Source organism: Dipodomys spectabilis, unplaced genomic scaffold (assembly GCF_019054845.1).
Source record: "Dipodomys spectabilis isolate Male_0828 unplaced genomic scaffold, ASM1905484v1 ptg000081l, whole genome shotgun sequence".
NCBI lineage: Eukaryota > Metazoa > Chordata > Mammalia > Rodentia > Heteromyidae > Dipodomys > Dipodomys spectabilis.
The window spans coordinates 6,861,343-6,875,113 of NW_024870758.1; the positions used below are offsets into that span (position 1 = coordinate 6,861,343).

Genomic DNA, 13,771 nt, shown 5'->3' on the forward strand with positions numbered 1-13,771 from the left:
GCTTCTGGCTAATCGATCATTTTTTGTGAATTCTGTTTTTATGAGTTTCCATTAAGGAAAATAAACCTAATTTTATTCTTAAAAGAATTTCAGCCAGGCGCCAGTGGCACACGCCTGTAATCTTAGCGACACAGGAGGCTGAGATCTGAGGATCGCCATACAAAGCCAGCCTGGGGAAGGAGAGTTCCCGAGACTCTTATTTCCAATAAACCACTCAGAAAACCGGAAGTGGCTCTGTGGCTCAGCTCAAGTACTAGAGAGTTAGCTTGAAGCTGAAGAGCTGAGGGAAAGCACTTAGACCCAGAATTCAAGCCCCAAGATCGACAAAAAAAATAATAAACAAATAAAAATAAAAAAGAATTTCAGAGGGAGGAGTTGGGGAGGGAAGGGATGGTAAGGGAAAAACGAAGGAGAGGGTAATAATGCTCAATAGGAAATGAACTCATTGATTTACTCATGGAACTGTAACTCCTCTGTACAGTATCTTTACAACAAAAATATATATTAAAAAAGAATTTCACTAGCAAATTTTCAGAATCCATTTTTTGTCTTTTTACATAGATTTACTCCACTGTTTATTGGATAATTGCTTGTTGCATTTAAATCAATTCACCTATATTGGAGGTATTAGAATTCATTTATCTCTGAAGGAGATATACCTTAATTTTATAATTTATAAGTATTTTAGGAGTATTTGATTTAATAGTGATTAATACAATTTTAGTTCACAGTGTTTTATTTCTGTATTAGTCTTTGAATTTAATTTTTTATAGAATGTTCACTTATCCATATACTTGTATACAAATTCTAATTTAATTAATTTGGTGATCACAACACTTTCTGAAGATATGTTTTTTCTGATGTAATACATACATTATTACAAGTCAATCTGAAGTATCATTCCATTTTAGAAAAGGAGACAAATAATTTTAAACCTAAAAATAGTATTAAAACATAAACAAAAATGTATAAAGAATACCAAAATTATAGGTATAATCAACCTACATCATGAACTGAGCAAACCTCATATACTTACTGGAATTTTCTTGGTATTCCTAACAAATTCGCCCTATTTTGAACATATCCTATTAAGCTTCTCACATCTAATAGAAAGTACAATGATGGAAAATACCATAGTTATTTGAAAATAATGATTGGAGGATTATTACATGTATTTATTTATATATTTATATTTTTATATTAGTAGAAACATTTGACATACATTTGATATAAATTTGACATAAATTTGATATAAAATCAAATATTATATGAGCACAGGTTTTCTTCAGACAGATTTACTTGATCACATAGAGTGTTGTTTTCTCCTAGCAGCAATGTGATTCCTTTATACTCTAATTTTTTTATATAGCCATTACTTTAGCTAATGACATTTGTAATTCCTGTGCTTATTATGGATGTTGATAAGGTGAGCAATGTTGTACAGAATGAAAGTACCTCATCATTTTCTCTACAATTATGACAACAAATGGTCTTCCCTTAATTGCCCTTATGTAGGTGTTAGTAAATGGCCTTTTACCTTTTTAATGATACCATTAACATTCACAAATGGCTCAGGGTGAACTCTTTCAAGTGTGGTCAATGCCAGATACGTTCTCATTTCTCACAGACTAATTTGGCAGAATAAAGCCAAGAGTTAATTTCTAATATCTGCTGTATCCTAGACTTCAAAACAAATGTACAGTAGATATGTTCAATCTCTACAAAGATTTGTCACTTTTTAGGAGTCTAGTGTCACTCCATAGTTCCACAGACAAACAACTACTCTTGTTTCAAATGATGCATCATAAGTTTATGTGATCCGTGGAAGGGAAAGGGAATCAATAAAACAGCAGAGCCGAGGATAAACTAATACAACAATGATAGTCATTCGATGACACTATGTTGGAAACAAACTTTACAACTTGAGAGGGAGGGAATGTAGAAAGAAAAGTGGCAGAAAATGAGAGAGGAGATAACAGTGTTTAAATCCATCCAAATAGGACCATATTTTAAAATGCAAAATAATGTAAAATATCATGTAAAATCATAAACATAACTGAAAATATATTAGGGTTGATGTATCTCCACATTAAAAAATAATTGTACTCATTATTTTACTTATGTAACTGTAACCTCCAATTCATTACCTTTATCATAAACAATAAAAAATAAATAAAATGCTGCATTTCTTTAGAATTCATTACTTCTCAACAATAGAGAGGCACATATGGCTTAGTAGAGATTTGTATATGTAAACTATTTTTCAGCTATGGGCTTCCACTGTAAGACTTGTGTTAAACAAAAGCAATGCTTTCATGTGGACCTGTAATGGCCTATGAAAGAACTATTGATGATTATAATGCATAACTAATACTCTAGGCTTAACATATGGAATCAGATCCAAATCAAAATGCCTTGAAGTTACAAAGGATGACTGAAAAAGTTTAAGCAGTTGGCTGATAAATTTAGGAAAACATTAAGCAACAAGGAAATATATGGATTGTAGACTAAGGCATTACATTTTAATTTTAATTGAATTTCTTTAAACTTAAATTTCACAGGTTAAATACATAATTTTCTCATTTTCCTGGGCAGAGTTATAAATCATGACTTTTAGAAGTTTTCCTAAGAGGCATCTGTTGGCATTGTGGTAGACCTCAAAAAGTGAGAAACTATGGAAGAGGTAGAAGAAAGGTCTGTCTGATAAGTTCCAGAAAGAGACTGAAAAATTATTTTTATAATGTAACTATATCTAGCTCTTAGATAAAAATATAAGGGTTGAGAATATGAATGAGAAAAAAGGTGCCAAACTTGACAAAGTATGAGAGTGAGTTCACTAATTTCCAACAAGGTAATTCTCTTCTACCTTCCCCACATATTAATGGCAATATTGGAACACATTAACAATTATTTATTTTGGAAACAGTTTGGTAAACTTAACTACTAATAAGTGTATATTGTAACGGTATTAATTAAGGATTGCAATGCCTTTGGGAGGTATAAACAAGCAAGACTGGAATGTTGCTTTCTTTAATTAACAGTTTGGAAATAACCTGCATGAGCCATTCTCTTTCATTTTCACATTTTGACTGACTGTGAGTGGTTTCACTGTAAGTAATTGATCTACTGACTATATTCTTATTTATCTTTGTTTTAATCAATTTTATAATTCAATGATTGTTAAAGTCATAGCTGGTGATTATTATGCACAAGTACTTAGCCTTAACACCTTCCAGTCCACAATCACAAAAATAAAACATCTTGTCACTCTCTGATTTATTACTACCTATCATATGGTGCTGTAACTAAACATAGTAGTGAAGTAAGTACTCTCATGGACAGAGATAGGAAACTATTGAATTTCTACTAAAATACAACTTCAAGAATACTCTAAAATAATTTTAATATATATAAGCTATTTTAAATTGATGTGAAATTACATTTTGGTTTTCTTTACTTACTCACACATCTGTTGTCAGCTAGCAAGACTCGGTCCCCTCTGCAAGAACAATTTACTTTACCATCAGGAGTCAGCAGGCAGAGGTCATGGCAGCCTCCATTCAAGAACACACATGGAGAAAGTTCACCTGCAATAATGAGGCTTTATCGGTCATGTTTTCCTACTGAATATACACTTTAACTTAATTACAGATACATGTTAAATTGCTGTACTGCCTCAACCTTTCAATGATACCTCATGCGAAATAAATACAAGGCTTTGAAAATCCAAACCTTACAGACAATAAGTTTATTAGAAAAAAAAAGTAACTGAAATGGTTACACCTTACTGATATATTTGTCTAGGATGTTAAGAAGCCAGTGAACTAGTCTCACTAGAAAAAATAATGATACTAAGACTCCAAAGTAGTAAGCACTTCAAAGAATGGAGACTTTCCAGCTTAGCAGAAATACATTATCATACAATTTTATTATCCTGAAAACAACTCAAAGTGAATTTTCAAAATTAAGAGGAATTAGAGAGATTGAGGCTGAATTTTAGAAACAAATAAATTAAGTGGCTTGTTCTTCTGGTGATAAAGCACTACAAAACTTAAACTTTGCAAGAACTTTGGTGTATTCTGTAATGAGACGCTGAGTGCCATCCCCCAAAACAATAAGGAAACAAATCTTTTATTACTAGGCAATAATTTTTGTCCATTGTAACTTACAGCTATTAGTGTCATTGGCAACAGCGATGATTCCCATTGGCTGGTGTGGAATGTCAGAACGAAGAATTTTGGTGTCTCCTCCCGTGTACTTGTTGGAGCGTAGAATGGCTCTTCTGCCCCAGTCTGACCAGAATATGTAATTGTCATAAACGGCCAAACTAAGAAAAGTCCCTGGCCCAGATTTGACAATCACCTGGAATGAATTAAAATATACTTTTACAACAAAGATGCTAGTATCTCTACACATCCCCCACAACTATAAAATGAAGATTAATTGATTGATAAAATGGAATCAACACATTAAAAAACATTTTACTTAATGTATCACCATGTTTTAAATCATCATTAGAATTGTCCGAGTATTTTCTTAATATTCTGTCTACATGCTGTATTTCAGCTATGTGAAGTGCTTACAATATGAAATGGTTCAGGGCTATTTCTTCATATTTTGGAATCCTTGCATACAAATAACAAAATATCTTGGGGACAAGACCTAAGGTTAAACTTGAAATCCATTAATATTTCATGTATACATATAGCCTGAAGGTGATTGCATGAAAAACTTTTAGCTTTCCTGAGTTTTATGTGACTTATCCAGTCATATAAGATTATGTATGGGATTTTCCACTTGTTATCATCATATCAGTATTTGGAAAACTTGAGATTAAAGGGAATATTAAATTTCAGAATTTTGGATAAGGTTACTCAACCTGTAATTCTACTAGTCATTCAGTTTCAATATACAACTAGATTGGTTCAGTATCAAAATCCAGAATAGACAAGTCAGAAAAAAAGCTAATACTACCAAAATTATTTTACTTTTATTGCTGGATTATCAGCCTTACAGCAGACACTTACACAGTTCTTAAATATGTATAGAACTTTCAAAGAACATTAGGGTTCAAATTGTTGAGAAAACTTTTAACATGAATGGTTAAAGCATTTTGAACATTCTTGCAGGAAATAAAAGAAGATGAAAAATAAGATCAAACTTCTATTTATGCCCAGATTGACTAAAAAGGCCTAGATGTACTTTTCAAAATAACAAAGAAACTAAGAAAATGCAAGAAGGAAGTCTTCTCCAGACTTTATCTCTAAGTCAGTGAAGAGGTTTAGGAATTACTAGACACAATAACAAAAATTATGTTCCATAGTGGATACAATTAGCATGCAGGAGCCAAACAGTGAAAGTTACAGAGGGGATAGTTATGAGAGATCTACATGTCACAGGGCAGAATGTTAGATGCAAGAGTTGTCAGCAGAAAGCTCTGGATATATATCTGCTTAAAGCCTCCTGACTTATTCAATTATGTGCTGAAAACACACATTGCCTGCATGTTATGTAGCTACTCCATAATGGTGAAGGAAAACATGAAAGGTTTAGACAAATGCTCTAGGGTTTACACAGGCTCTGGGTCATGTCTGTTAGCAATGTCAGACTCTACGGTGTTCTGATTACTAGCATTCTTATTACAGTTCTTAGAAGTTTTCTCTCAGTAAGTGGGGACTAATTAACCCTAAACTTGGCTTTATTCCTGCCTACCAAACCTTAAAGTCAAGATCTGAAAGGATCAAACTGTTAACACTGAAAGTATCAAACTGTTATCTCCAAAATAAAGCTCAGAAAATTGTAAGAAAATATAAAATTGATACCATTGAAATACTCTGTGGAATAAAATGTTGAAAAAGGAGAAAAATTCAAGTCAATGTCCTCAGTGTTCGTCTTAAAAAACTAAATGAGAATAAATTAGAAGACCCGGGAGAGGGGGAGAACTTTAAAGATCCTAAAAGAAATTAAAACCTAGAACACAGAAAAACAATACAGAATAGCAAGGAATTTTAAATTTTGGTTGAGTTCAGTAAAGGGATAATAGATTATATCAGTATAAATAAAACAGACCTAAAATAAGAAAACGCTCAGCTACCTTCACTCCTTATCCTGAAATCTAGGCAGTATAATAAAGCAAGAAAAAGAAGATAAAATGCACCAATATTTGAAGAAGAGAAGTAAAATTACAATAACTTAAACATGACAAAATTCTAAACATAAAAAAATGAAGATTTATCTGGGTGCCAGTGGCTCATGCCTTAATCTTAGGTATTCAAGAAGCTCAGATCTGAGGATCCGTTTGAAGCCAGACACAGCAGAAAGGTCTATGAGAGTCTTATCTCTAACTAAATTTCCAATTAAACACCATAGAGAGCTTCAAGTGGAGCTGTGGTTTGAGTGGTAGAGCACTAGTTTTGAGCAAAAAAGCTAAAGGACAGCACCCAGGCCCTGAGTTCAAGCCCCAGGACTGTGAGATTCTAAGAAGTATGCATTACAACTGTAACCCCAGCTATTTGGGAGGTACCTTCTGGAAAAATCACAGTTTGTAGCCAGATTATGAAAAGAGATATTGGAAATCCCTCTGAATATAATGATTCAGAGATGGTGGAACATGCATGCAAGCCTAACAATTAGAGGAATAGGTAGGAAGATTGTATTTCCCAAAAGGCCTATAAATAGTAAAAGCCTATAAATAGTACAACTATATCAAAAATATAACTTAAACCTTAAAGGACTAAAGGCATGTCTCAACTAGCAAGGCAAATATATGCAAACGTAATGCTCAATATCTAAATTCCAATACTGTCAAAAGAAAAGTAGAACAAAAGAAAATCTATACACACACACACATACACACACACACACACACACACAGGAGATGCTTCAATTAATAGATAAACTTAGTATGAGATGAAAGTTAATTGTATTTCTATATACTAATATTGAAAAATTGAAAATTTAAAAACTGAAATACTTTTTAATAGTACAAACAAGTATGAATATGGTTAAATATAAAAAATCTTATAAGCCACTAAATTATGAATTTAACACCCCAAAATTAAGTTTTATAAATATATTTTAAATAGCTTATAAGATTACCATTGTTGAAATATAATTTCTGCACAAATTGACATTATGTATAAATCCCAATCAAATAACACAGTTTGTAGAAATTAATAAGCTGCTTCCAAAATTCTTTAAAAAGTGCCAACAATATAAGATATTCAAAAAAGCAATGAAGAACTTAGATGACTATTTCAAGCAAGACATTTGTAATAACGACAGATGATAGATAAATTATTGGTAAATACATTAGAAGAGAAGCTCACAAATAGACACATATGGATAGGTTACTCATTTTTGACAAAAGGACAAACACTATATCCAAAACAAAGGGATGGTTATTTTCGAACAAATGGTACTAGATTGTTTAGATGTAAAATCAAAGGAGGGGTAACAATGCTCATTAGAAATGTACTCCTTACCTTATTCATGTAACCCACCTGTACAGTATTTTATAATAAAAAATTTAAAACGTATTTATATCCGTATCTTATGCCATGTGTAAAACTTAACTAAGAAGATATTAAGTTTGACTTAGATTACTGAAAGATTTTTCAGTAAATGTTAAAAAGTAAGAGATCAAGTAACAAGTGTGATAAAGTAAATTTCATCAAAATATACAACTTCTATGCTTTAAATGACACTGGCCAAAGAATGAAAAAGTAAGCCAAAACTTTGAGAAAATATTTCCATAAATGCAAAGAAAGATTTGCATAGTTCTTATGCAAAGAAATCTCCCAAAATAATAATAAAACGAATTAAAGAGAATGAAAATTTAACTTTAGTATTGCCAGTGACTCACTCCTGTAATTTTGACTACTCAGGAGGCTGAGCAGAAGATCAGAGATAGTGTCTGGGCCCTAATTTCAATCTCCAGGACCAGAAAAAACAAACACACACACACACACACACACACACACACACACACACACACACACACACACACACACAAACCCACCTATCCATTTATGTCAACTAAACACATAAAAACATGAACAATATCATGCATTATTAATTTTACAAAAACAAAGTTAAAATCCAAAAATGAGCAAAACAACTTCAACTTACAAAATTTTGACTAAATGTAAAGAGACTGAGCTTACCAAGGACTGTTATGGATCCAGATAAAGATAATACTATAAAGTCCTACAACCAAGTAGGAAAAGAATTACATCCTCCAAAGAAATTATACATGTATTGAGCATGTGATTATTCTTATGTACTCAAGTGTTTATTTATCTAAGAAAATGAAAACAGGCATCCACAGAAATATTGGAACACAAACATTTGTACAAATCTATTTGTAGAAGACACCAGTGGAAACCATGGAAATGTCTACATACAAGTGAATACATCAACAAGTTGTATCCATGTATCAGATTTCACCTTGGAGTTTATTGGTGTAATTCCTTTGAACAATTAACAAATTAACATAATGAATATCAGGAAGTTGAAACGTGTTCGTGATGGAGGCAATAAGTTGGGGAAGGCTAGATGGGTGGAAGGAGAAATGATGAGCAAATACAGACGTTGTATTCAATGACACTGGAAAAATTGAACTTCATAAGTTAGAGAGAGGGAAGGGATGAAAAAGATAAGAGGGAATGATGGAAGAGGTGACACTGATCAAAGTGCATTGTACTCCTAATCTGACTACTGGTATTGGAATCTCTTTATACAACTAATTAATATAAATAAGTGAATATAAAAACAAATATCTTCTTGATTTATTCTACCCAGGTTCTACTGAAGTCTGTTCAAATTGAGCCCTGTTGTTAGGCTTTGTCCTGGGGCATGTCCTCAAGAGTCCAATTTTTAGAAAGATTACTGCTAAGACTGAATCACTGTACATTAATACTATATCACTCTAAATATTTGACCAAGTTTTCTACATTCCACTATCCTCCAGGTAAAGTCTGAATACTGTGGCCTACTTTCAACAAAAGTCCTAGTAAGTAAATTGGCTTAGGCAATCTCTTATCATCCCTACAGTTTTCTTTTATTAACTTTCTATTCTCATTCTGCTTTTATCTATGAGTTCCTTCTTTTAATTTGTTTGGAATTGAGACCAATATTTCTCTCCTACTATAAAAAAATCTTATCTTGTAGTCTCTATGGCTAACTAAATAATCTTGAGAAATATCTGGCCTGCAATTTACCATGTGCTCATAATGATTCTTCTTTCTTGTTTCATACACTCAATAGGATACACCTAGAAAAAGACAACTGGATGATGTCTTGATGGATATAACATCATTGACATATTTCAAAATAATTAATGTAACTGGTAGAAATCACGCAAGAAGCACTTCAAAGAAACCACTCATGTCAAACATACAGGCAAAATTCCAATGAGAGCATAGAGATGGTGTTTGTTGGGAATAGAGCTTAGAGCAGATGGGGAAGCAGGAGTTTACAAAGAAATGGAATAATTTGTAGGCTACATGAATAACATATTTAGTATTCAATGTGGTATCAGATTCCTAAATATGAGTATGTGAAACCTTTCAAATTTATATCAGTGCAGTTTAGTGTCTATCAGTTGCATCTAAAAATTTAAGCCTAATTATTTCTCAAAAATAATTTTTTAAAAATGTATTCATTATCTTTCATTATTTATATAAAGGAGTTGTCATTCAAAAAACAGTTTATGAATACAGTGCATCTTGATCAGTAACAAATGAAGGGATGGGGGGTGTAAACAAGAATTCATTGTGTATGCCACAAAATCAAAAATACTTTTAGGAGTCAAACTACATGTGGCTGCAAATAGACTAGGACAATAAAATATTCTGAAAAATCAGATGCATTTATGATCTAATAAATTTATTCAAAGTTTGTTTTTTTTTCCTAAACCTAAATTATAAGTATGTTCACCAAATAGATCCTCTCATGGCTTACAAGTATCAATGGATGAAAGAACAGTGGTAAATCTGAATGTGCACCTGTGAGTTGAATATAAAGCTATTCCTGAAACTAACTAACCAACAGAAGGACTTCATCTTAGCAATGGTTCTGAAGATATATATGTGTGAAGAGGAAGAAGAGAATAGGAAGAACATAAAATTGAGCAAGAAAGAAAAACAGAGAGATGATGTATAAACTGTATATAAGTCAAAGAACCCTTTATAAAAATTTGCATTCAGAGTTACAGACATTTCCAGAAACAGTTTTAAAGTTTGCTAGAATGTGTTGTTTTTATTTTGTTTGTCTATATTTTTAAGAAATCTGCTCCTGTCTACTAGGGACAGATGGCATGAATGGGGATATTGTGTTTTAGTTAGAGTGAGGAAATAGTCTGTGCCTTACTGACTTCCTAATTTGGAGGAGTGGTAGTCCTTACCTAGATTAGAGCTACAATTCTCTAGTTATCTCTACTTCAGTATGTGCTGTGATGTGATAGAAAGAACACAGAACAAAGCCTCAGAATAACTACTTCCAATAACATGTACTAAACTACTCTATACAACCATGAGTCATCTTTAGCAGAGTGGTATTTGAGAACATCTCTTTTTTTTTTCCTTTTTTTGTTTTGTGTGGCAAATCACTAAACTTGGCCCATTCAAAACCTGCTAAAGTAAATCCAGGGGGCTGTTGTTCAGATGTCTGTTTACCTGAGTTTACATTTTGGTTATGAGAGTTAAATAGGTGCTTAATTTTATTATCTTTCCCTGCAGAATTATTCTAATGTAATTGTTTTCCTTATTTTAAAATTAAATTAAACAGGGCATGCTGATATAAGCCTGTAATTCAGAGGAGGCTGAGGCAGGAATATTACAAGCTTCAGGTCAGCCTGGGCTGCATATAAGGCTCTGTGTGGAATTAAAATTAACTTTACAACCTTGGCAGGGGGGAAAGGGGTAGCTGTGGAGGTGAGAGGAAAGGGATGGTAGAGGAAAAACAAAGGAGGAGGCAACAATGCTTGATATGAAATGAACTCATTACCTTACTCATGTAACTGTAACCCCTCTGTACAGTATTTTTACAATAAAAAAGTACAAAAAATGAATGGCAAAAAATTAAGAAATAGAAATAAAATTAAAATCAAAATATGAGTATTTGTAAAAAAACAACAAAACAACAACAACAAAATAATTTTAACCTGGGAGCTCGTGACTCACACCTGTAATCCTAGCTATTCAGAGTGAGATCTGAGGATGTTGGATCGAAGCCAGTACCAGAAGGAAAGTTTATAAGACTCTTATCTCCAATGAACCATAAGAAAGCCAGAAGTGGTGCTTTGGCTAGAAGTGGTAGAGTGCTATCTCTGAGCAAAAAGAGATCAGGGACAGATCTTAGGCCTTCTGAGATCAAGCCCAAAGACTGAGTCAATATTAAAATGTATCTTTGTCTTTTTGGTAATCTGAAAGTAATATAATTCTTAGCAGGTATAGCAGCTTAAACAAATATTCCTCTATTGGATTTCTTGGAAGCAGCCTGTTATATCCTACATGATACACATTAGTGTAAAAGATAACACGGACTAATAATATAAAATGAATGAATGCTCACCTTTAGTACATTGCACGAGTAGGATGCATTTATAATTAAGTCTTTTGAAGGTAATTAGTTTATGAAGAAATCATGAAGTTACATGATAGAATTAGTGTCTTTATAAGAATAGAGAGAATGTTGAAAGTTTTCTGTTACCCTGGAGAATAAGCATGAATAAAGTTATATAAAGAAACTATGAAAGCAGGGCTGGGAAGGTGGCTTAGTAGTAGAGTGCTCACCTTGCATGCATGAGGCCCTGGGTTCAATTCCTCAGAACCACATAAGCAAAAATAGCTGGAAGTGGTGCTGTGGCTCAAGTGGTAGAGCACTAGCCTTGAGCTGAAGAGCTCAAGTGCCCAGGCCCAGTGTTCAGGCCCCATGACCGACAAAAAAAAGAAAAAAAGAAAACAAGTATGAAAGCCTTCACTAGAGTTCATGCTTTTGGCACTGTGATCTACTTTAGAAGGAAGGAAGGAAGGACAAAAGGAAGGAAGGAAGGACAGAAGGAAGGAAGGAAGGAAGGAAGGAAGGAAGGAAGGAAGGAAGGAAGGAAGGAAGGAAGGAAGGAAGGAAGGAAGGAAGGAAGGAAAAAGAAAGGGAAGGAAGGGAGGGAGGAAGGAAAGGAAGGAAAATGAGAATGAGAGAGAGGAGGAAGGAGGGAGGAAGGAAATAAACAAGAAAGGAAGGAAACATGATAGAAAAGGGGAAAGGAGAAAAAGAAGGGGGAGAGGAAGGAGAAGGAAAGGGAAAGAGAAAGAACAGAACAATGGTGTATATGAATGGAACAGGAGCTAAATTAATGTGAACATAGATCAGATTTCTAGAGCAAAGCTCCCAACATGAACTTGTTAAGAAAGACAGAAACGATGGACATGATAAATTTGCCTTTCCACTGGCCAAATTTGCAACGCTGATTTCTGCTCTGAAAATAAAGGTCAACTGCTCAGAGTGACATTGATCAGGAAAAATTGTATTTATAAACTACTTTGTTAAATGGTAATTACAAAACTGCTAATAAAAATAGTAACATTATTATTGGTTTGTATTTTAAAAATTGTTTTTGATTCATCTTCCTCAATGCTTGGTAAAAGTAAAAAGTATTAGAGATGGATTAATCAAAATCCCTGGCATTTGTTAAAAACTTGTGTGGTATTTTTGCTATTCTATTCAGGAGAGAAAGTTAAGGGTGAAAATAATTTTCTAAACAGAATTTAGAAGTGAAATACTCTGAATTAAACATTTTACCAGAAATCAAATTTATCCATTCATTTGTTCATCTTTTTGCCATTTTAATCAACTATAAGGAAAAAACATATCCTACATATTTATTATTATATATTATATAATATATTATAGACAACATAATTTAATCTCTGCATATGACAGATACTATTTTTATCAATGTTTAATGATGAGGATTTAAACTTGATGTAGTTATATATCTAGGCCAAGGTAATACATTTATAAATGATTAGACACTGTTTAAGAACCAGAGAACAAAGATCACATTTTTATTGAGGTACTGTTTTGGGGATTGGAACTATCACCAATTATTCATTATTAGTAGAAGTGTATTTTATAATTAAATCTATGTTCTTTCGAGTTACATGTATTTCCCCATTTATCATACTCAATATCATACTCAAAGCACTGCTAAATAAGTATAAATAAAACATTTAACAGTTAGATATAAAGAAAAGCAATTATGTTGATGGGTAGATAATTCCATAAAAATGAAAGTTTTGATAGTCATATCAAAAGACCAATATAACAACTTTTTAAAATTAATTTTACCATTCACTGAGCAACCTCTGTTGGTCTATTGAAAGGGTAAAGCATTATTAAACTCAATCTATATTTAAACGTATTTCCTTCTTACCGAGTAGTAGTTTCCACTAAGAATGGAGCTAACTCCAGTTTCTTATTTCTGATTAAAACTAATTCACAGTCCTCTCTGCATAATAAAATACTTTTACTGGAAAGTTTACATATTCTGACCTTTAAAAGCTTAAACAACATCTTTATTTAAAATTCAGAAGCTCTGACAACATAAATTTTATTCTATTCTGCTGTATGGCAATAGCCTATTTAGGCATAATTTTCACCTTAAACCTATAAATAAGTTCATATTTCAACATAATTCATGTTCTTTTGCAAAAATGTTTTTCTTGACATAGTCACTTATTCTCATTTATGTCTTCATAGATGAACACTT

General features: G+C 32.6%; 1 protein-coding gene across 1 annotated transcript in view; it reads right to left on the reverse strand.

Moving 5' to 3' along the window:
* The window catches only part of Lrp1b (LDL receptor related protein 1B), a 1,466,647-nt gene that overhangs the window by 293,323 nt on the left and 1,159,553 nt on the right, over nucleotides 1-13,771 (reverse strand). The window contains 2 exon segments of the mRNA XM_042683428.1: nucleotides 3,462-3,587; nucleotides 4,170-4,362. Of these exon segments, the coding sequence (XP_042539362.1) occupies nucleotides 3,462-3,587; nucleotides 4,170-4,362 (319 nt within the window).